This window comes from Megalobrama amblycephala, linkage group LG6, assembly GCF_018812025.1.
Source record: "Megalobrama amblycephala isolate DHTTF-2021 linkage group LG6, ASM1881202v1, whole genome shotgun sequence".
NCBI classification, from domain to species: domain Eukaryota; kingdom Metazoa; phylum Chordata; class Actinopteri; order Cypriniformes; family Xenocyprididae; genus Megalobrama; species Megalobrama amblycephala.
In genome coordinates, this window is record NC_063049.1 from 7,033,436 (window position 1) to 7,057,798 (window position 24,363).

Sequence of the window (24,363 nt, forward strand, 5' to 3'; positions counted from 1 at the left end):
TATTTTTTATATTTTTTTACTTGTGGGTGCAGGACACTATAGTTTATTTATGTAAGTGAGGATAGCAAAATAAAGTAAACTGACTTATCATACCCAAAAATTCTTCATACAGTAGACTACCAGTAAAATTTATAAAAAAAATTATTTTTACGGGGCAGAACCGGCGAATGTTCAAACACTTTAATGATCATAAAATAAACACAAAACGAAAGTAAAAGCGTCAGCCCCTCATGGACAACTGCCGCACACACATTAACAAAGCATAAAGTAAATCCAGGCCTGGTCCTCTCTCGTCCTTCACTGTTGTCGCTCCTCCTTTTATGCTTCCGAAGCTGCTCTGTGAGATACGAGACTGGTGGGGCACGCGGGTGACTCTCATTATTAATCACGCCACTGGCCTCGCTCCATTCTCACGGCCCTCAGCCTCATCCTGCTTGCCACATACCCCCATCGCCCCTCGCTGGCCGGGGGTACCCACGAGACTGCGCTCTACACGCGCTGGCTGCAGCACCTGGGGGTAAGGACAGATGAAAAAGAGAAAAGGAGACAGAAGTATGAGGAGTGACAGAAATTAGAGAGGTGAGAGAGGAAAAAAAAAAACTCCTTTATTTCCGAAGCTCCTCCGTGAGATAGGAGACCAGTCTGGCGAGCAGGTGACGCTCATTATCAATCACACCACCGTTCTCGCTCCATTCTCTCAGCCCTCGGCCTTGTCCTGTTTGCTATAGTCCAGTTATCCAGTCACATCCTCCTAATGGGCAAAGTCACGTGAGGTTTTTTTTTTTTTTTTTGCCCATTGAGGGATTTTTTGGGGTAAATGTGTTTCCATCATAGTTTATGCGCATGTCTTCTTATCTGATCAAAGAATTATTATTAACTCAATTGGGCTCAAGTTTTTTATGCACATTTTTAGAATTTATGCACATCTTGATGTTTCCATCTAGTGTTTTTTTTTTATGTGATATCCCAAAATTTGCATAAAAATAGATGGATGGAAACATGGCTACTGTCTTTACTGTCTTAACTTGGCTACTGTCTTTAGAGTTTTGTGGTGTGCATACAAGTCAAATGCTCTGCAAATACCTGCTTAAGTTTTACACTGCATTCCAAATTATTATGCAAGTGACATATCAGTAAGATTTCAGTATAATAAACATTCAGATTTTAGTTTTTCTAAGAAAATGTTTGTTTGTTTATTTATCCATGTCTTTTTAGATAACTGGTATCCATCTCAGACAAAATAGGTCTACTTAGGTAAATGGAAACCCTACTTAGAGGTTGTTCCACATTATTAAGAAAGTCACAGTTCTCATGCAATATGGAGAGGAAGAAAGATCTTTCTGAAGATGAAAAGCATGAAATGGTGCAATGTTGTGCAAAAGGCATGAAAACAACTAATATTGTGTGAAACTGAATGGAGATTATCAAATTATCATAAGATTTGTTAGCAATTTAGAGCACAGCAGAACTCGGTCAGATAAAGGCTTATTAATGAAAGTTCCTGTCAAAAAAATTAATTGTATTAAAAGGGCAGCTATAAAAAAAAAAAACAGTGTTGAGCAGCAAACAGGTATTTGAAGCTGCTGGTGTCTCTGGAGTCTCAAGAAGCTCTCCATGCAGGCTGACAGTTGTGCGTAAAGATGCATTTCAGCCACCACTAACCAAACCTCACAAAGAAAAACATTTACAGTGGGTGTACAAATACATTTTCAAACAGTTTTATTGCTGTGGTGTTTTTTGCAGCATGGGATAGTGCATAATGCATTGCATTTCAGAAGGCGCTATCCTCCTTTTTATACCATAGCTGAAAATGGCCAGTTATGAATTCCACATATCTTGCAAAAGTCATTTAAATACCCTCCATCTCACTTCCCAATAATCCAGCACAAATCATCACCCGCCAGCTCCTTGCTGACGTCACAGTCTTGTTGGAACGTGGTGGCCATTCACCAACCATCTATCCATTTAGACCATCCATTGTAGTACAGCATTAGTCAGTGAATAAAACTATTTAAAAATGAGTCTGAGTATATATTTCTAAACCCACTGTAAATGTTTTCTTTGTGAGGTTTGGTTAGGGGTGGCTAAAATGCATCTTTATGCACAACTGCTAGCCAGCATGGAGAGCTTCTTCAGACTCCAGAGACACCAGCAGCTTCAAATACCTGTTTGCTGCTCAACACTGGCTTTTTTATAGCTGCCCTTTTAATGCAATTAATTTTTTTGACAGAAACTTTCCTTAATAAGCCTTTATCTGACCGAGTTCTGCTGTGCTCTAAATCACTCACAAATCTTATGATAATTCGATAATCTCCATTCAGTTTTCACACAATATTAGTTGTTTTCATGCCTTTTGCACAACATTGCACCATTTCATGCTTTTCATCTTCAGAAAGATCTTTCTTCCTCCCCATATTGCATGAGAACTGTGACTTGCTTAATAATGTGGAACAACCTCTAAGTAGAGTTTCCATTGACCTGGCAAATTATTTTGTCTGAGATTGATACCAGTTATCTAAAAAGACATGGATAAATAAACAAACAAACATTTTCTTAGAAAAACTAAAATCTGAATGTTTATTGTACTGAAATCTTACTGATATGTCACTTGCATAATAATTTGGAACGCAGTGTAAAGCTGCTGTCATGTAATTTGATGGATGAACGTGCGCCTCGACTTTTGTCATTTCAAATGTAATAAGTTTTTACATTTTTAGACTTTTACATCTTTGATATTACTTTAGTCACTGTCACTAAGGTTACAGTTCCTGTCCAGTTCATGCAGACAGTATTCAAGAGCTAAAAAGTCACATCATGGATAATCTTGACCGATCATTGTTTACATTATCAGTCTTTGGTGTCACTTAATTACTCGCAGTTAAATAGTTGTATGCTATGTTATATATAGCTAGTGTTATGTTGCAATGCTTATATTTGCAACAACACAATAAATTCATTTACCATCAAAACTTCAGGTATTTAAAACAAGTTGGAGATTATCTTGACTTTTTAAGAACGTTCTTTTCAGGAATTCAAATTCTTCTTAAGTTTGGTCCTTAGAACACTCTTTAAAAGGATAATTCACCCAAACATGAAAATTCTGTTATTAATTACTCGCCCTCATGTCGTTCCAAACCCGTAAGACCTTTGTTCATGGGAACACAAATTAAGATATTTTTTTGATGAAATCCGAGAGCTCTGACCCCTCCATAGACAGCAATTTAATTACTACTTTCAAGGCCCAGAAAGGTACTAAAGACATCATTAAAACAGTCGACGTGACCACAGTGGTTCAACCTTAATGTTATGAAGTGACGAGAATACTTTTTGTGCGCAAAAACAAAAAAAAAAACTTTATTCAACAATATCCTCTCTTCTGTGTCATTCTCACCCTTTGTTTACATCCAGCACTTCCAGGTTCTACATCAGAACGCTGACTCATTATGCCGGCGTTCTGACGTCAAAGTAAAAATGACCTTAATCTTCATCAAAAATATCTTCATTTGTGTTCCGAAGATGAAAGAAGGTCTTGCGGGTTTGGAACGTCATGAGTAATTAAATGACGGAATTTTCATTTTTGGGTGAACTAACCCTTTATGTACAAAGATAAGCATTGTTGAGAAATGTTCTTGGGAATACCAAATATTCTTAAGTTTGAAAATAAGAAGAAAAAAGAATTAAGAAGGTTATTCTTGAGAATGTTTTGTGAAACGTTTGACATCCTTATCGGGGACACGTGACATCCACACACTGTCTGCACTGCTTTAGCGCTTACTAAAGGAATTACACAATAGAGTTGTTCAGTCGTGATATCAGTTTGTAGGCCAACCCGGGAGACTAATTCACCATGGCTTCTCTCTGGAATTACCCATGGGTTTTCAATAGTGCTTTTTTGATTCACGAGTAAAATGAGGTTCTGTGGTAACATTACTGTTTGTTTCATGTAACATAAATTACACAATCATACCTCAAATGTTAATTTTGAAGCTGCTATGTTTTTTGTTTGTTTGTTTGTTTTTTGTTTTAATGCAAGTTGCTATATAAGAATTACAGTGTCTGAATTGTCAATCACGTAAACTCCTTGTGGAAGTTGTCCTTCTCTTAGCAACTTTCATAAAAAACTAAACAAAAACAAAGTAGATTTACAGGGAAATCAACTGCGAATTAAGCTGTGATAGTAGGAAGTATTTTAACATCAGAAAAAATAAATGCAGAAAAAGTAAAGATACTCGTTCTTGAAATCCTATGTGGTGCCACTGTTTAGCAAATGCTTTTGTATGTGAATGCTAAATCTATATACGTTTTGTGTGTGCGCTTTCTTCTGAATTCATGTTTTGTGACTCTTGGTTCAGTGCCAAAGCCTCTCAACAACCTTACAGACTCAATTTCTGTTTACGGCTCTTTTATTTCTCCCTTCTTTCTCTCCCTTTTGTTTTTATACATGAAGTTTAGCTGTGATGTAATCACATTTGCCCTGGGGTTTCTATTCAATGGCAGTTTTTGGATGGGATCGGGTGAGCTGGTTAGTGTCTTATTTTCTCCTGCGCTGTACTGACACCTGTGTATTTTTTCCCAACGCTTTTGCCATGTGTGTAGAAAAACCAGCGTGAGCTGTCTAAGATGCAGAAATGTTTGAGGCCGGAGGAGTTGGCGTCTCACATCAGCCAGATGGACACAAGACTTCAACACGAGGAACTGGAGAAAAGCTACCAGGACGTGCTGGCGGATTATCGGCGAGTCCTGGAGCGACTGGCTCAGGCTTGAGTACAGGGAGACTTCTGCATCATTCTGGAAAGACTGACCGAGACACACACACACACACATACACATTGTTCTATTGCATTGTACCCAGTGTTAATAAGGGATTAAATATGAAACATCTGCATTTGTTACTTGTGTGATAGATGATGGGCAGTTTTTCACATAATGAGAGTTTTGAGTGCATTGGTCTACTGTGGAGAAGAAGATTTTTGAGTTGATGTTTTTTCCATCAAATATTTTCCTTAATGTAAAAAAATGTAGATTTTGAAGCACTTCCTTAAAGAACAAATAAAATGTTTTGTATATTGCTCAAATGTATGATTTGCCATCTCTTTGGTGATGTGTCTAAAATAAAAAGATCTTCATTTTACTTAACAATGTTTGATATATTATGTAAAACATGCATAATACAGTATGTGTTTGAAGTATGCGACTGATCGAAAGTTAAAAAGAATAAAAACTTATTTAGCAAGGATGTGTTAAATTGATCAAATGTGACATGCTTGAATTGTTACAAAAAAAATCTTGAGCTTTCTATTGCAGAATCCTTAAAAAAAAAAATAGTATCACGGAAAATAGCACAACAGTTTTCAACATTGATAATCAGAAATGTTTCTTGAGCAGTGAATCATCATATTACAATGATTTCTGAAGGATCATGTGACACTGAAGACTGGAGTAATGATGCTGAAAATTTAGCTTTGATCACAGGAATAAATTACATTTAAAAAATATAGAAAATATTCAAATAGTGAAGTTATTTTATTTTATTATTATTATTATTATTTTTTTGTATTTTCAGTCAAATAAATGCAACCTTGGTGAGCATAAGGAACTTCTTTTTAAAAAATTACAATACAAATACAAATACAAAATACAAAAAATACAAATATTACCGATCCCAAACTTTTGAACGAGTGTATGTTTGAGCACTGAATATGTTTCTCATAACCTTAAATGGGTCATATAATGCAGTTTTCACAAGATTTAAAATAAGTCTCTGATGTCTCCAGAGTGTGTGAAGTTTTAGCTCAAAATACCCCACAGATCATTTTTATAGCATGTTAAATTTTTGAGGGTGAGCAAAACGCTCTGTTTTTGTGTGTGTCCCTTAAAATGCAAATGAGCTGCTGCTCCCAAGAAGATGGCGGAGTTTCAAGAGCTCAAGTTAGCAGCTCCGATTACCTCATACAGACTCACTGAAAATGTCCGAAACTGTTCAGCCTTCTATGTTCGGAGTCGGACAATGATGGAGAGACTCAAGTGACAACATGTAGACTGCAACAGGACATTTCTGAATGGTTAGTTGATGAATTTATGTAGCTGATGTGGCGTTAACTATCTTAAAGTCATTAATTATTATATTCTTCATGATAATCTATAAATCGCTCTTGTTGGAACTGTTGTAAGATGCCTACAGAGCCAGATAATATATGCTGAATGAAGACAGAACAGGTATAGTTTAGTTTAATTTCGGTTATAACTTGTCATTAGTCTTACATACTGTATTTCAATAACATGGCCTCACACCCTTTGTTGTGTGTTCTCGGGGCAGGGTTTATGTAAATTTTAGGGTTAGTGATGTCACCAACCCAGGAAGAAACTCGTTGTAGTCCTTAAACAGAATTTTTTTAAAGAAAGTATCTCACTTTGCTTTCAACTTTGAGCATTGTATTTGCAGATGTTGTTTATGATCTAACAGCAACATTACACTAGAGTAAAAAAAGTGAAGTCATAATCAACCACCCCTTTAAGAAATATATATGAAAACCTATGCTTAAATGTTTGAGATTTGGCAGATAAATATAAAAGAATATAAATTAATTTCTTTACAAAACTGAAGTGCTACTTCATTAATGAATTAATTAATCTATTATTTTAAATGGGAACAGATAGTGGAGGAAAAGTACTGCACAATATTATTTGAATCACAGAAATAAATTACATTTTAAAAGATATTAACATTTTAACATTAATATTTCACAATATTACTGTTTTTACTGTATTTTTAATCAAATAAACAGCTTTGTTAGCATAAAAGACTTTAAAAAATGTAATGTATGTACTTTAATATTTAGAGAGTTGACATTAAATGAAATATTTTTGTTGAGATTTTTTTTTTTTTTTTAATTGACATGTACCTGAAATATGTCCAAAAGAACTGATATTGAATCAAATTGAATCAAGATTAGAATGGAATCTAATCGAATACCCAGAACTATTAAAAAAGTTGTGGAACTTAAACGACACAGATAAACAGTGGAGTGTTTTACTACACATACTAGCAATTTCGGAATAGCCTACTTCTTGATGAATCACATTAGAGGATTAGAGTTAACTACTGTTGTGGCGACCAGGGCGGGCGAGAGCCGTGAGGGAACGGCGCGAGGCCGGTGGCGCGAGTGTTAATGAGCTTCACCTGGGAGGCGCACCGGCCTTGAGTCCCTCACGGAGGAGCTCCGGGAGCATAAAAGGAGGAGCGACTACAGTGAAGGACGAGAGAGGACCAGGCCTGGACTTTATTTTACGTTTTATTATGTTTGTGTGGCCGGCAGACGTCCGCGAGGGTCTGCCGGCATTACTTTCGTTTTGTTCTTTGTTTATTTTGAATTAAAGTTACGTTGAATGTTCGCCGGTTCCCGCCTCCTTCTTCCCATATTTACGAACTGTGTTACAACTGTATACAAATTATCCCTATAAATGTGATTTGTTTACTTTACATTTTGATTTCAAATGATCTTATTTCAGACTACTTAATTTGTGTAACTGTAAACTGTAAACCTCATGGCCAAATGATGATTTCCTGGGTTGAGGTAAACCTGAGTGTCTGCAGCGCCACATGATGTTAAGACAGTCACTGACATACGAGCTGAGATCTGAAGATTAGCCGGTGATACACTTAGAAGAGTTAGAGCTGGCATTACTGCACAATGATACAGAATTTAAACCTCTGATCATTCACTCATTTCAAGTCAAATCAATTTACAAGCAGAAACGTGCTGTAAAATTTGCTCCCTCCCTTTTGCAGCTAATGCATCTTCTGATTGCATTTAGCATTGAGTGCTTCGCTAATGACTGTTACGCTGAAACCCTTCCTGTCCTCACGCCGACCACTCATGCTGATTCCATGGATGAATTACCATCTCTTCCCTTTTACTCAACGCAGTTAAAAAATTAAGGTCTGGAGGTTAATTTTCATTTGTCATCCTCTCCAAATGTGAGAAGTTGAGCCCAGAACTCTTGACCATGTCAGATATTAATTGTATCCTCTCATGTTCCTCTGGCTCCTGAGTTCATATCAAGGCCTCTCGTCTAAATCCAAATAGAGGAGAATAATTAATGTGGCTGGAGTATCTGGAGTGTTAAAGAGGATTTCCACCGAAGATTTTGACAGTAGATATTTATGGTGGAACTCAATGATGCTTTGGGATTTTGTGAAAGATTCAACCCAGACATTTGAAGAGCTTGAATTCCAAGTCTTCTAAATATATAGTGTTTGTGATTTTCAGCTGGTGACCAGATTAAATAACAAATAAAATTGATCTAATTGACCAGAATATTTGGGCATTTTTGCAGCAGAATTTTGCAGGAAGATAAGGTCTATTTTCGATAGTGTAGCAATTTATGAAACACAGCTCACACAGAAGTCACTTCCAAACAAAGTAACTTTCTGTTCATCAGCATGCTGAATTTGAAACCTTTTTGCTTTCATGAATTCCTGATTGTACGGAGCCCCTAAAAGGACATGGTGATGCGAGAGAATGCAAAAGGGCAGATGACGTGACGCATGTTTTTTCTGTAATTAAGTGTAAATGTTTAATGAACTGCATTTCTCAACTAAAACAACACATGCCAGTGGGGCATAGAACATCATTTTATTTCAATATCATGATTTTGGGACATAAAATGTATTTGGTGTTGTTCATATTTCAAGGTGAATAGCAAAATGTCCTGCGGTGTGACTGTAACATTGATGACTCATCAAATGTAAATATTAGTAAAATAAAGAAGATATGTTTGGAGCAGCTAATAAATGTCTTGGCATTATTTTGTATGTATTTACTTAATTAACTTAAGTTTTCAAAATGCTAAAAAGTACTAAAATAATATTTACAGTACATTTAGTTTTGAAACACAAATGCTGTCCTGCAGTGTGACATATGATATTAGATTTTTGTACTGGCAGTTACATGGACAGCCATAGGGGTCTGTTAGTCAAGCCCCCCACCAGGAAATCCCCCAGATGTTTGGATGTGCTAAGGAGGTTAAAAGGTGAGTGTTAATCTCTTATTAATTTGATAAATTTCATCGTTTCTGTCAGACCATGAACGTGTCCATTTTTGATAGTCCTGTGGTGTGACTGATGTAGTTCGAGAAAAAAGAAAAATATTTTTAAAAAATAATCATATTCAGGTTTAAAACAATGAACTTATTCAGTTACTGTAAGGCCCAAGTTCAGTCTTGTATAGGAATGACTCAAAATGGCTGCAAAGGTGAAAGAGTCCTGTGGTGTGACAGTCCGTCCTGTAGTGTGACATAATTAAGTCAGATGTCTAGCTAGATTCTCGTCTGTTATGTTTGCAATATTAAACATAAATATAAATATATCTCTGTCTCTATATATATATTAAACAAATATTGTAAATATTATATATTATATACCTATATTATACATATTAAACATAAATATATATCTGTCTTCATTATACATAATATACCTATATTATACATATATTAAACATGAATATGTATCTGTCTTCATTTGTTTGTTGTATGTGTATGTTAACAGTCACTGATCATTGTTTTTAAAGTGATTTTTGTCAGTTTTTAGGCATGAGCAAAGAAAGGACAAGGAGGTACCGTGAAAGGTTAGCGCAGGATGAAGCAAGGCATGAGGAGATCCTTAGGGAGAGAAGGAGAAAGTAAATAATAGGGATATATATAGGGAATATAATAGGGAAATTTAGTTGGTGAAACATTCTCTAAGATGTACACTTGTATAGAAAACATGAAACAACTGTCTTTGTTCCATCAACAGATATCAAGAAAAGAAAGCTAAAGGAGAAATTCAACCACGAAATATAACCAGCCTCCCAAAACATAAGCGAACAAAGCTTCGTGAGCAATGGAAGAAGACAAAGGCAAGGAACAGGAAGAAGAAGAAGGATCTGGCAGCCATTTTGGATATTACTCCCCCATCACCTGAAGCACTTGATGTGTCCTTTAGTCCAGTTAATCTTTCTCCTGCTCATGGTTCTATTTCCCCAATTCCAAGTCCCCCCGAAAGGGTTTGTCGACCCAAGTTGACAGCAAAAATTAAGAGGCTGGAAAGAGAAAACAAGAAGCTAAAAGCAATGCTCAATGGCATGAAAAAAGCCAATAGTAAAATGAGGGTTCAAAAGCATCGCTGGAATAAAGTTAAGAAAGCACGTCAACCTACCCTCAGATCTTCAACGAAAAGAGCTGCGACACAAAAAAAACAGCAAGTCACCAACTTTCTTTCCAGGGATGAAAACAGCAGGCTCTTGGCAGGGAAAAGGGATACTGTGGGCCGGAAAAACAACAAAATTCAGCGGCGGGTTTTGACCAAAACCATGAGTGAGCTACACTCTGAATACAACCAAGAATCGAGCTTCACAATGCAAATGTCGTACCGGCAGTTTGCTCGGTACAGGCCCAAGCACATAACAGAGACCAGGCCAACAGATAGAAATACCTGTGCATGCTACCAGCATGAAAACATGCGCCTACTGATTGACTCTTTGGTTTTTAAAGGCATGATTTCAACCAAAAGCTTGTCTAATCTTCTTTCCTCCATTACTTGTAACACAGAGGAACAAAAATGTATGTACAGGCAGTGGACCAACTGCTGTTTTGATGAGGTGCGTCTCAACTCACACAATCCTGATGAATTCGCTAGGTGGGAGCAGTGGGAGCGGGTGAAGGTGACTATAGGGGAAAAGGTGTTCACGAACTGGGTTAAAAAAGGGGTTGAGGGAACACTGGGAAAGCTGGCAGAGACCTTCCAGCGTGACCTGGAGTCAATTGCATCCCATCAATTCAATTGGATGCACCAATCAGCCAAAATGAGGGAGTTAAAGGAGAAATTGCAAGAAAATGATTTGGTGTTGCACGTTGATTTCTCTGAAAATTATGGATGCAAACTGAACACAGAAATTCAATCTTTCCACTTTGGTGGAAATAGAAACCAAGTAACCATACATACAGTGGTTGCCTACACCAAAACGGCCATTCAGAGCTTTGCAACCATCTCAAAATCTCTGAGACATGATGAGCGTGCTGTATGGGCTCACTTACAGCCAGTCATTGAAGACCTCCAAATGCAGCATGACACACAGTTTGAGTCACTCCACCTCATCAGTGATGGTCCTGTGACACAGTACCGCAACAAGGCAAATTGTTTCCTAATGAGTACGCTACCATTTACCTGGGGGTTCCAGTGTCTCACATGGAATTACAGTGAACGGGGCCACGGAAAAGGAGCTCCTGATGGGGTTGGAGCTTGTGTGAAGCGGATGGCAGATCAGGCTGTCCAAAGGGGAGCTGATCTGCAAACTGCAGAGGCCCTCTTTGACTTCTTGTCCAGAAAAGAGGAGATGAAAATCCAAATGAAATGGATCGAGGAAAAGGACATAGAAGAATTTGACAAACTGCTCCCTCCTGTGCTCCTTGCTGTGAAAGGCATACTTGGTACACACCAGATTTTCTCTACAACACCAGGGGAGGTGTATCATAGGGCAGTAAGTTCCCTCTGCAGCTACCCAAAAGTGTGTGGCTGCTTCAAGGTTACAAAAGTCACAATGGCTGGTGACAGTCCAGCTCAAGAGATTATCCCTTTCCCTACTCCGTCCTTCTTGGATGAAGATGTTGAAAGTGACCAAGACCAAGTGTTTGAAGTGGGAAAGTTCATCATAGTAAAATATGATGAGAAGCGATATGTGGGCCAAGTGTTGAATATTCAGGGAGAGGAAATACAGGCAAACTGTATGGTTCAACATGGAAACAAGAATGCCTTCCAGTGGCCTGACAGAGAAGATACCATTTACTACTCGCGGAGTGACATAATTGGTAAGATTTCAGAGCCTGAGCCCCATGGTCGAGTTGCGAAGTTAACGAACATGGACTGGCTCATGTTCAACACATAAGTTTACCATTTCTCCTATGAAATAATTTCTACATTTTTTTTTTTTTAAATATTGGCTCTAACAGCTTGTCATGTTTATGGTCTGTTTAACACTCTTGTTAGTGACGACTCCAGAATGTCAAATTTCTCTTGTTCACTGGAATCTTTGTTCAAAGAGCTGAATTGATGATTTTAACATGCTTTTAATTATTTTACCATGATTTTAATGACTTTCTCCTGAGAAACAAGATATTTGTTTAGTTTTTTAAGTTAAAAATAGAAATGAATTGTCTTTATGACTGGGTCTAGTTTGACGCCTCCAAAATGTTAATTATTCAGTATGTCTTGTTCACTATGTTTTTAGTTCAAATTCATACACTAAGTAATAAGATTGTACTGATTTGTTGCATTTTCATTAATGTTCAAATAGAGATGCAAATGAATTTGTTTGTTACAAAAATTAATCAATAAATTTCACCATAAATGTTCATACAGTGTCTCATTTTGTCCTGTGGTGTGACGGGATGTCCTGTGGTGTGACATCACTTCAAACACAATTAAATGACTTTTACTATGTTAACTAGCTTAAATAATTATATGAATTTGAAAACATTGCATAATATAACTATATTAAAAAATAATAAACATTTTCAAATATTTTTTCTCATTTTACACAATATTTCCACTGGAGTGAGTGGTAAAAGATGGCACAAGCAAAGAATATAATCGAAAAACAGCTGTGAAAAAAATATATATGCAGAATTTTAATGATCATTCTTTAAGAATACTTGTTAAACTTAAAACATACCTGATTTGTATTTGAAATTAATAATATTTCAATATTTGAATTTTATAGTAATGTCATGTCACACCGCAGGACATATTTTGCCTGGAGCTGTGAGAAAAGCTTAATAAATTACATAATGAGAAAAAAAATCTGCTAACCTCTAACAGTTTTAAAAACAACAGTATTTGAACTTTACAAATTCATACAATTCTCAAGCAATTTAGAACTTTATTTTAAAAAATGCTGTTTCAACCTTATTTGTCATCTGCCCAAAAGCATTGCCAAATTTTCCTACCATCTCATAATTTTCTTTCTTCACCATGTCCCTTTAAGGGCTCCTTACAAATACATGCATGAAGCACCACGCAGAAGTCTCTCGCTAGGACACACATTTTGCAAGAGAACACAAAAGGATTTGCGAGAGAACGCAAATATCTTTGCAAGATAACGCAAAAGTTTGAGAGAAAATGCAAATATCTTTGCAAAAGAACACAAATGTTTTGTGAGCAACACAAAGTTTCTCGGGGGAATGCAATCGTTTTGAGAGAGAACACAAAATTTGCACAAAATATTTTTCTCCCATGCCATATTTTTAGGGGCTCTGTACGATTGTGCAAATTCCTAGTGAAATGACTGGTTTACTGAAATGACGCCCACGAAATTTCGCCAGGCAGAAACTGCATCGTTGATCTGCCCTTGTAAACTAGTTAAGACCATCTTGGACTTTAAACTGGTCCAAGCTGATCTAAGCAGGTTTTTCTTTAGGAATGTGTCTTGGATCCACAGCAATTTCTTTCTTGCTATTATGTACTTGATACTTATTATTTAACCCAGATATTTATTTTCACTAGTCTGCTTGTCATATTTCAAGTGTGTGTTGTAAAATACACCACTAGAGTTCTTAGATTAGTACACAGTCCGTCACGCTCACAGGTGAAATGTCTTAAAGCTGCTGATGGTCTATGTATGTGTGTTTTGGGGAAAATAACTGTGTTCTTGGAGGCATCACTCTGAGAGCTGTGTAAACCATAATATGTGCTTGTATTGCAGGGTTTCCCCGACTGCAGTCACTCAAACCGCTGAGCCCCTGAGAACCGAACACAGACATCAGAGTTAACGCGCACTGCAACAGAGCCTTTTGTGTTTTATTGTAGAGGATCCATCATCATCACTGTAAGAATGGCTGTCAGTCAGTGATCTGAGTTCAGTGCTGGGTGTGGGAAAGGTTAGATTACAAGAATCTTACTGTCTGCACCTCTTTTTTGAGATTAGCAGGGTTTAGCTTTTGTGAACTGAGATGGATATAAATGCTTTCATAAGTTTGATTGTAAACATTCATAGTTAGGATCATGCTGTATTTGCAAATGTCTTGAGCACTTTTAAAAAATAAAGTTTGTTATTCGGTTTTTAGTTCCATGAAGAACCTATAACATTCATTCAAACATCCAAACTTTCCATTGTACAAAATGTTCTTTCTATTAAAAAAATAAATACAGTACAGTCCAAAAGTTTGGAACCACTAAGATTTTTTATGTTTTTAAAAGAAGTTTCGTCTGCTCACCAAGGCTACATTTATTTAATTAAAAATACAGTAAAAAACAGTAATATTGTGAAATATTATTACAATTTAAAATAACTGTGTACTATATAAATATATTTGACAAAGTAATTTATTCCTGTGATGCAAAGCTGAATTTTCAGCATCATTACTCCAGTCTTAAGTGTCACATGATCCTTCAGAAATCATTCTAATATGATGATTTGCTGCTCAATAAACATTTATGATTATTTTCAATGTTGAAAACAGTTGTGTACATTTTTTTCAGGATTCCTTGATGAATAGAAAGTTCAAAAGAACAGCATTTATCTGAAATACAAAGCTTCTGTAGCATTATACACTACCGTTCAAAAGTTTGGGGTCAGTAAGAATTTTTATTTTTATTTTTTTGAAAAGAAATTAAAGAAATGAATACTTTTATTCAGCAAGGATGCATTAAATCAATCAAAAGTGGCAGTAAAGACATTTATAATGTTACAAAAGATTAGATTTCAGATAAACACTGTTCTTTTGAACTTTCTATTCATCAAATAATCCTGAAAAAAAAATATTGTACACAAATATTTTGTACAATTGTACACATTAAATGTTTCTTGAGCAGCAGATCAGCATATTAGAATGATTTCTGAAGGATCATGTGACACTGAAGACTGGAGTAATGATGCTGAAAATTCAGCTTTGCATCACAGGAATAAATTACTTTGTGAAATATATTCAAATAGAAAACAGTTATTTTAAATTGTAATAATATTTCACAGTATTACTGTTTTTTACTGTATTTTTAATTAAATAAATGTAGCCTTGGTGAGCAGACGAAACTTCTTTTAAAAACATTAAAAATCTTAGTGGTTCCAAACTTTTGGACTGTACTGTATATATATATATATATATACACACACACACATATATATATATATATATATATATATATATATATATATATATATATATATATATATATATATATATACTGCTCAAAAAAAATTAAAGGAACACTTTTTAATCAGAGAAAAGCATCAAGTCAGTTAAACTCCTGGGATATTGATCTGGTCAGTTAAGTAGCAGAGGGGGTTGTTAATCAGTTTCAGCTGCTTTGGTATTAATGAAATTAACAACAGGTGCACTAGATGGGCAACAATGAGACGACCCCTAAAACAGAAATGGATTTACATGTTGAGGCCACTGACATTTTTTTCCCTACTCATCTTTTCTGACTGTTTTTCGCTAGTTTTGCATTTAGCTAGGGTCAGTGTCACTATTGGTAGCATGAGGCGATACCCTACAAAGATTGCACAGGCTGTCCTACTCCTCCAGGATGACACATCAACACGTGCCTTTGCCAGAAGGTTTGCTGTGTCTCCCAGCACAGTCTCAAGAGCTTGGAGGAGATTCCAGGAGACAGGCAGTTACTCTAGGAGAGCGGGACAGGGCTGTAGAAGGTCCATAGCCCATCAGCAGGACCAGTATCTGCTCCTTTGTGCAAGGAGGAACAGGGTGAGCCCTACAAAATGACCTCCAGCAGGCCACTGGTGTGAATGTCTCTGACCAAGCAATCAGAAACAGACTTCATGAGGGTGGCCTGAAGGCACGACGTCCTCTAGTGGGCCATGTGCTCACTGCCCGGCACCGTGGAGCTCGATTGGCATTTGCCATTGAAGACCAGAATTGGCAGGTCCACCACTGGCGCTCTGGGCTTTTCACAGATGAGAGCAGGTTCACCCTCAGCACATATGACAGACGTGTAAGGGTCTGGAGAAGCCGTGGAGAACGTTATGCTGCCTGTAACATCGTTCAGCATGACCGGTTTGGTGGTGGGTCAGTGATGGTCTGGGGAGGCATATCCATGGTGGGACGCACAGACCTCTACACCCTAACTACCATTAAGTATCGGGATGAAATCCTTTGACTCATTGTCAGAGCCTACACTGGTGCAGTGGATCCTGGGTTCCTCCTGGTGCACGACAATGCCCGGCCTCATGTGCAGGCAGTTCCTGGAGGATGAAGGAATTGATACCATTGAATGGCCCCCACACTCACCTGACCTAAATCCAATAGAACACTTCTGAGACATTATGTTTCGGTCCATCCAATGCCGCCAGGTTGCACCTCAGACTGTCCAGGAGCTCAGTGATGCCCTGGTCCAGATCTGGGAGGAAATACCCCAGGACACCATCCGTCGTCTCATTAGGAGCATGCCCCGACGTTGTCAGACATGCATACAAGCACATGGGGCCATACAAACTACCATTTTCTAGCCTGCTGCGTCATTTTTTCACTTTGATTTTTGGGGTGTCTTTGAATTCAGTCCTCTGTAGGATGAAAATTTCCATTTCCATCAAATGATGTGGCATCCTTTCGTTCCTAACTCATTACCCAGTCCATATCAGTATAGATATCCAGCATGATATTTTCCCCCATTGAGATCTAATGTGTTTTCAAAGTATTCCTTTAATTTATTTTGAGCATTGTATACTTTTCATATATATTTAAATGTTCTTTACACTAAGAAAAACATTGTTATTTTCAGAACTGTTCACCAAGAGGTTCTTTGGGGAACCAAAATGGCATTGCTGTATAAAAAAAGAAAAAGCTTTTTGTATATTTTATTTTAAAAACGTGAGCTAGATGTCTGTTACGAGAAGTTCCTGTTCATTGAAAATCTGTTTGCCCAAAACTTTGACATCATAAAGAAATCGTAAAAGTACTCCAAGCAGTTTAATCCAAGTCTTCTGGAGAAACACGATTGCTTTATATATTATTGAGCTATGCTTTTATTCACCTTTATACAACAGTTCTTTCTGGTTCTCAAATCTGATTTAAACCTGAGATATAATTCATTTTGGGTACATAAAATGGGCAATCTTTGGTCTTATTACTCTATTACTTGTTCCTGAGTAAACTGAATTCATTAGATCCATTAGATGGTGGGAAATTTTGCTATAAATGAGTCGGTCACAAGAGTCTTTTAAATTGAAATGGGCTTTTGTAAATAAAGAATGTTATTTTAGCGCTGCTATAAAAAATTCCCTTAGCTATAAAATGGAATATAAATATCACACTCATAACCGTGAGATATGGCTGTATATCAGCACGTTGTGATTACCTACGGTACTCGGACTACAGCTGAATCAAAGCCGTGCTGTAACGCACAGCTACGAGTGTGATATCGTTCATATAAACATTGATCAGCGCACCTACATTGAGCACATCCAAAATGGTAAATGGAATCTAAAACATACTTGCTTGAGAACAAACCTCATTGGTTCTTTTGCATCAAGCAAGCATGTTTGAGCTTCTGTTACCATATTTGATGTGCTCTATATATGTGCACTGATCAATGTTTATATGTAAAGAAAAGCCCAAATTAAAACTGTTCGTCATATAAAGTGATCTCTTCACAAGACTTGTATTAAACCACTCAATTTATATGGAGTGCTTTTACGATATCTTCATGAACTTTTTGAAGCATGAACGTTTTGGGTGAATTGACTTTAATGAAGAGATGTAAATCTCTCATGTTTCTTTAAAAATATATTTCTTTGTTTTAAAGATGAGCGAAAGTCTTATGGCTGTGGAACAACATTAGGGTGAGCAAATTTTGACAGAATTTTCATTTGTGGGTTAAGGAAATTATTTCAAATTGTTCCTCAGTTTGTAAAATTACATAATGGACTTACAATGGCCAGCATTTAAGATAAACAATTAAAATATGCAGTTATTACATGGTTTCAGAAGTATTAAACATTGCATGTGCTAGCATAAGATGTTGTGACACAGCTTACCAGCCATGTCATGTACAGAACAACAAAGAAAGTAAACCTATACTTTCATTTTGTGTCATCACACCAGGAAGAGACATGGAGAGGATCCTTACAGTTCTGTATATAGGGAGTGACCTCCACACCTGGGAATTACAGTGGTGACACACAACCAGAAGTTATTCCACCTAGACAAGTAGTTCTGCTTCCAAATGATGACTTAGTGTTTTAAAGAGAGAAAAAAAAAAAAAAAACTCTAAATACTCTGGAACGCTAGTCTGCTAGGCTTTCGTTGTAAAAGTAGTACAATGTTTCCATTTCGTTTATACAAACTGTGTGAATATATATCTGGAATATTCCTGTAGGAAGGTGTTCTGTGCAGTTGAGTTCTGGATACTGTATATGTTGAGTATATTCCAGTGACAGCAGTGTTTCCCTCTGTAATTATGATGGACTGGAAGTTTCAATCTGGGTTTTTGGATCTCCAGTTACGCTAGTTGGCACGTCAACTCAGCGCCTCTCGTTACCTGGTGGCGCCTCCGTATCCCTGGCCTGAGACAGCGAGGAGCGGTTGGAACTCATCCCAGTCGTCTGCAGCAGCCTTACAAACCTGATACCTCTCCTTCGGAATCCCAGCGTCTTAGTCCCAGAATTCCCAGGGGGCGGGAGAGACAGACATGCTGTATCCCCCCCTTCCTTATCGTGTTCCCAGACCATTGTTTCCCTGTGCGCCTTCTCATGCCTGAGGGACAGCAGTTCTCCTCAAACTCACTTTTCCAACCGCTCTCTTTCTGCCTTAATTGAGACCTTCTTTAGATACCCTTTGACATGCTGACAAGCCAAACCCAAACACGGTTAAAGAAACCAGGTTTGACATCTTTTAATTGCGTGTGCCAACAGAAGACTGATTACGGTGGGGGGGGATCAGGTGGGCAGGTTGGGCTGTAAACCTGAGCGCTCTGATGTGTTTGTGTGTGTGTAACAGAGCAAGGATCTCTAGGGGCTTGTGGCAAAGCGTCACGCTGTGTAAACACACACAAACACACGCACCTCGCTCTGCCTCGTACAGGTGCTTCTCCTGCTTGAGATTCACTTTAGAACCTGGCGGTTTTTATTATAGCTGGAATTTTCTAAACCAAGTCCGTCCTTGAGGTGATATATAACTTCACGCAGGATCAATGTCAAAAAGGTCTTTATTGAAGCATTTTAATAGAATTCAGTTATATATCTTTAGATTATTTGTGGTGTTTGCTAAAACAAGCATCCTTATTACTATTGCTCATACTGACAAAAGTGCATGATAAATAAAGTTATTGTCTCTCAAAAGAAAGAATCGACTCTGAACAGCCTAAATGAGTCATCAGGAATTTGAATCCCACTTCCGTGACGGGTACATGTCACTGGGTAATATATTTGCCTAATGGCCGCCTACTTGCAACTTGACCTGCCAGTCTTTTCGTGTTGAGAAGACGCTGTGTCCTACTCTGTGAGCATACATTTTCACTTCCGAATGATGAGGCTGCGAAGAATCAGTGGTTAAAATTATTTTTTTCAACGATACCACAGAACTACAATCCCAATCTTTTGTTGTGTTCCCGTCATTTTACTGACAACTGCTTCTCAAATCTCGGGGAGTTCAACGCAGGATGCCCAACAATGACGCTGCCATCAAGTCTTACAACATTACCACAAACATTCTGCTCCAGTTGTGCTTGCGATTGAGTTTCTGGTTGATCGACTACTTCAGATGTTTCATCATCGGGCTCGAATTGAGAAGGTAAAATTGATGCCATCTTTTCTGTCCATACATTTTATACAATCTCTTGAGAATTGATAAGCTTCCAGAGCCATGGCAATGGGCATTTTGTTTTCGACATGCGCTGTACGCGGTAGACCAATCACAACAGACTGGGCCATCTGACCAATCAGAGCAGAGAGGCTCTTGGAAAGGAGGGGTTTAGAGGGTCTTCGAACTGCTTCGAACGAATCGTTTAGTGAAGTTCCTAAACATAATTTCGATAGAAATTAACCCATCTAAACTTTTAACTGCCCGAGCATATAAACAGCTGTTCACCTTAATCCGGCATCAGCTGTTTTGGCATCCCTCCACTAATAATAATAATTTAGTCATCTTGCTACCAGACTCATCATCCAAGCATATAGTAGTCCCACTAGTGGGTATATATAAGCTTGAGTTGAAGCTGCTTCCTCAAGCCCCTCCACTGCGGACAGCAAGCCAAATACATTTAACCTTAATAGCTTAAAGATTAAATGGGCAAAAGAACTCATGAAAGAATCTTTGAGAAATGAGGTGATATTAAATGTATATTTTGAGAAAACAAGTGTTTTTTTTCTTCACTTTGCATGAATGTAAACCTGTTGTATGGCATAATAAAAATGGCATAATAAGGGCACTTTAAATTGAAGGAGGGGCTTGAGCCATATCTAGTGGTACTTGATGGTAAGCTGTTTTGACTTGGAAGAGTAAGCAACTCCCTAGAACACCCTAGCAACTGCCTAGCAATGGATGAAAAAACACTCTGAACATCTTAAGACTGGAATAGACCACATGACTTTTGCCTAGATTTTTGCCCCTAATTGCAGTCTGGAGGAGTCAAAGTCATAGCCTGTCTGCAGATTTTAGGCAGTCGACAGATTTCATGGAAAATTGCGTAGTGTACTGTAACGAGGTCAGATGTGGGAAGAAGGAGGCGGGAACCGGCGAACGTTCAACAAAAGTTTAATCTCCAAAATAAACAAACAAAACGAAAGTAATGCCGGCAGACCCTCGCGGACGTCTGCCGGCCACACAAACATAATAAAACATAACATAAAGTCCAGGCCTGGTCCTCTCTCGTCCTTCACTGTAGTCGCTCCTCCTTTTATGCTCCCGGAGCTCCTCCGTGAGGGACTCAAGGCCGGTGCGCCTCCCAGGTGAAGCTCATTAACACTCGCGCCACCGGCCTCGCGCCGTTCCCTCACGGCTCTCGCCCGCCCTGGTCGCCACATACCCCCATCGCCCCTCGCAGGCCGGGGGGTACTCCCGAGACTGCGCTCTACTCCCCCCCGGGGCCTGTCTCGGCGGCCGCAGCACCTGGGGGTAAGGACAGACGAGACGAGAGAAAGGAGACGGAAGCAAGGGGAGCGACAGGACGAGAGAGGGGAGAGAGGAAAAAGAAAGAGGGGAAAAAAAAAAATTCTGGGTCCGGTTCCCAGACACACTGCCGCTCGGTCCTCAGCCTGCCGAGAGGCTTTTCCTCGCGGTGCCACATGCGATGGCACTGGACGCTTGGTGGACGGCCCGATCCTCGACCGCCTCCTGGCGGCCGGCGATGGCTCCTCCGACTGAGGGCAGCCGGCAGCGAGTCCCCCGTCCCCTGCTCCTCCCCTTAATGGCGGACGGCAGCAGGCTCCGGCCCACGGCGAACGGCGGCGACTCCTCCGCTCCCTCCTGGACGGCAGCCACCCCACCTCGTCCCAGGAGCACGGCATCCGGGTCTCCGTCCCACCTTTCACTAGGCTCCAGCACCACCGCCTCGGGCAGCCTCTCGCGGTCTACACACACTCCCGCGCTGCCCGAACTCCGCAGCACCGCGATCCCCCTCAGCAGCGAGGGCTCTTCGACAGCATGTCCCTCCTTCCTCCCGGGTTTCGGCACCAATGTAACGAGGTCAGATGTGGGAAGAAGGAGGCGGGAACCGGCGAACGTTCAACAAAAGTTTAATCTCCAAAATAAACAAACAAAACGAAAGTAATGCCGGCAGACCCTCGCGGACGTCTGCCGGCCACACAAACATAATAAAACATAACATAAAGTCCAGGCCTGGTCCTCTCTCGTCCTTCACTGTAGTCGCTCCTCCTTTTATGCTCCCGGAGCTCCTCCGTGAGGGACTCAAGGCCGGTGCGCCTCCCAGGTGAAGCTCATTAACACTCGCGCCACCGGCCTCGCGCCGTTCCCTCACGGCTCTCGCCCGCCCTGGTCGCCACATGTACAAACAAAAATCCTCAGTCATCCCCAGTTGTTCTTCTTATCCATTTTGGCTGGTAAATGATGCCTAGTATTTCAAAATCTTTGAATCTTTATACTACATATATTTTATAAAAAATCATGTAGTATATTCCAGCCTTTAGTAACTCATATTTTCTTCAGAAATGCAGAAATGTAGTTAATACACTCAAAATATAGTTTCTTGTTGGCCGATGACTTGGTTCTATGCAACGGTTGTTGATTGGATTTTGAGATGTGGCTGTTGCACCTAAAGTCACCATGAAATCAAAATTGACAATTCTTATTTTTTTATGGAATATTGCAGAGTTTATTATAAATGATTTATCCATGCGCATACAACTTCCCCTCCCTTTTGCAACAACATCGCTTCTCCTCCCTGATGACGTGTTTACTGGCGCGAGGGCGGGGCAACCTGTCAATCACATGAGATCGCAGCGATAGCAACGGACAGTCATCCAATAATCCAATTAATTCTGATGGACAAAATCAAGTCCCATTTTCCATTTTTGAGAAACAATTTCACCCAAAAATACACCACAATATAGGGAAGAAAAGACTATCGCAAGTTCCGTTTCATGCTGACTTAAAAAATAAAATCTGGAATAAGTCACCAAGTATTAAACATGCATAAATTAATCATTCATAATAAGATCTACAACATGCAGGGCTTGACATTAACACCCGCCAACCCGCCAAATGCGGGTAGATTTCAGCTGTGGCGGGTAAGACAGCCAGTCCCACTAGCCACTTTGGCGGGTTGAATATAATTTCAGCCTACAGCCAAATGAAAAGTAGCCAAGCTCGTCGTATCACAAAATTACAATTCAGTCACAATTCTTTATCGATTAACTTGCGGTTAGTGAAGGTGGGATAGGCGGAATCGCGCTAAATGACACAACAGAAGCGCTCGCGTGCGCGCTCTCTCTGTCGCGCGCGCGATTCAGTTCTCCTTGCGCCTGAATACACGCACACACAGATGTCAAAATGCATTGTGTGGAGCATCTCGCGTGAATACAGTCGGCTATGGCTTACGGCTAAGTGGACGTAAACAGGTGGGTAAAAACTGGATATGTGTCAGTATATGACGTCCATGCATTCAGCAGCCCCCAAATAAATACCTGTCTGTCATTAATGTTAATCAAACATCAAAAAATGTTAAATACATGTATACATGTATGCTAAATAAACATATGTATCTGAAAAAAATATATTTTTTAAATTACTATTTGTAATTTTCTTCTTTGTTCTTTTTATATAGCCTAACAAAAATAACTGTACCTGATATATACAATGTATAGTCTTGATTTGGGTGGTCAATCTGCATTTGTAAGTTTGAAAGGGTTTTAAATCTTGTAAATCAAGTAAAATGACTCAAAATCAAGTAATTTAAGCATGCCAGAGTCAACTTTAATCATATAAAATGTAATTTCCCAACAGCAAAATTGTGGCCAGTGAAAATGCTGAGTGGCTAGTAACTTTGGAAAACCACTAGCCACATTGGCTGGTGAGCAAAAAAGTTAATGTCAAGCCCTGACAACATGTATTTACAAAATAGATTTTACTTTAAAAAAGAATATTTGTTACGAAAGATTTGTTTACAGTGTGGGTGTTCAAGAGTCTGTGCTTTTAATCCTTTTGAGAAGACTTCACTTGTCATATAATATCTAATTGTGTAGCTGAGGCAAAGTCAGACAGAATGGGAATACTAAGTGTGATTTTGATTCGTTTGGTTTTTACAATTAGCCTAATATGTATCGAAACAGACTGGTGCAGCAGTAAGACTGTAAGAAAGCACTTGTTCGCTGTGCATCTGGTTATAATGATTGACGTTGATTGAACAGTTCCAGTCCTCTGCTTGTTATTTTTTGTCACTCGTGATGTATGTAGGTAGAGCTGAGACCATAAACAGTCCATCCTGAATCGTGGCTTGATATCGCTCAGGTCGGCAGCCCTAAAGCCCCTTCCTGCCAGTGCGGCTTAGCAAAACATTTAAACTTTTTTGTCGCACTCGTCTGATGAGCTCATTTGTTACATCGTTTCCCCCTCCCCTCGATCCTTCACTTGTTTAACGTTTTGTTTTTTTAATTGATTCTAACAAATGCTAATGGGAAGATGTCATTAGGCTGAACGAGCCGTGCTGAGTGACCTTCGCTCATGGCGACTGAGGGCTTTTGTTTCTCCTTCACAGAAAGTGAACATGTCACACTTTCTTGGTTCAGACAGTCAGAAAGTGGAAGAGAGAAAGATTTCTATTTGAGCTCCTCAGGAGGGGGCTGTCTCGCTACACACAGCACAATTCAAACAGCCACACAATGCATGTGCTGAAACAAAACCAGTTTCCCTTTA

General features: G+C 38.9%; 1 protein-coding gene across 2 annotated transcripts in view; it reads left to right on the forward strand.

The window, feature by feature from the left end:
• hat1 (histone acetyltransferase 1) overlaps window positions 1-5,075 on the forward strand; it is a 36,142-nt gene extending 31,067 nt beyond the window's left edge. For both annotated transcript variants that reach the window (XM_048192755.1, XM_048192754.1), the window contains exon 11: window positions 4,597-5,075. In XM_048192755.1, the coding sequence (XP_048048712.1) occupies window positions 4,597-4,610 (14 nt within the window). In that variant the 3' untranslated portion in view covers window positions 4,611-5,075. The remainder of the gene's footprint in view (window positions 1-4,596) is intronic.
• Window positions 5,076-24,363: the final 19,288 nt, after the last annotated feature.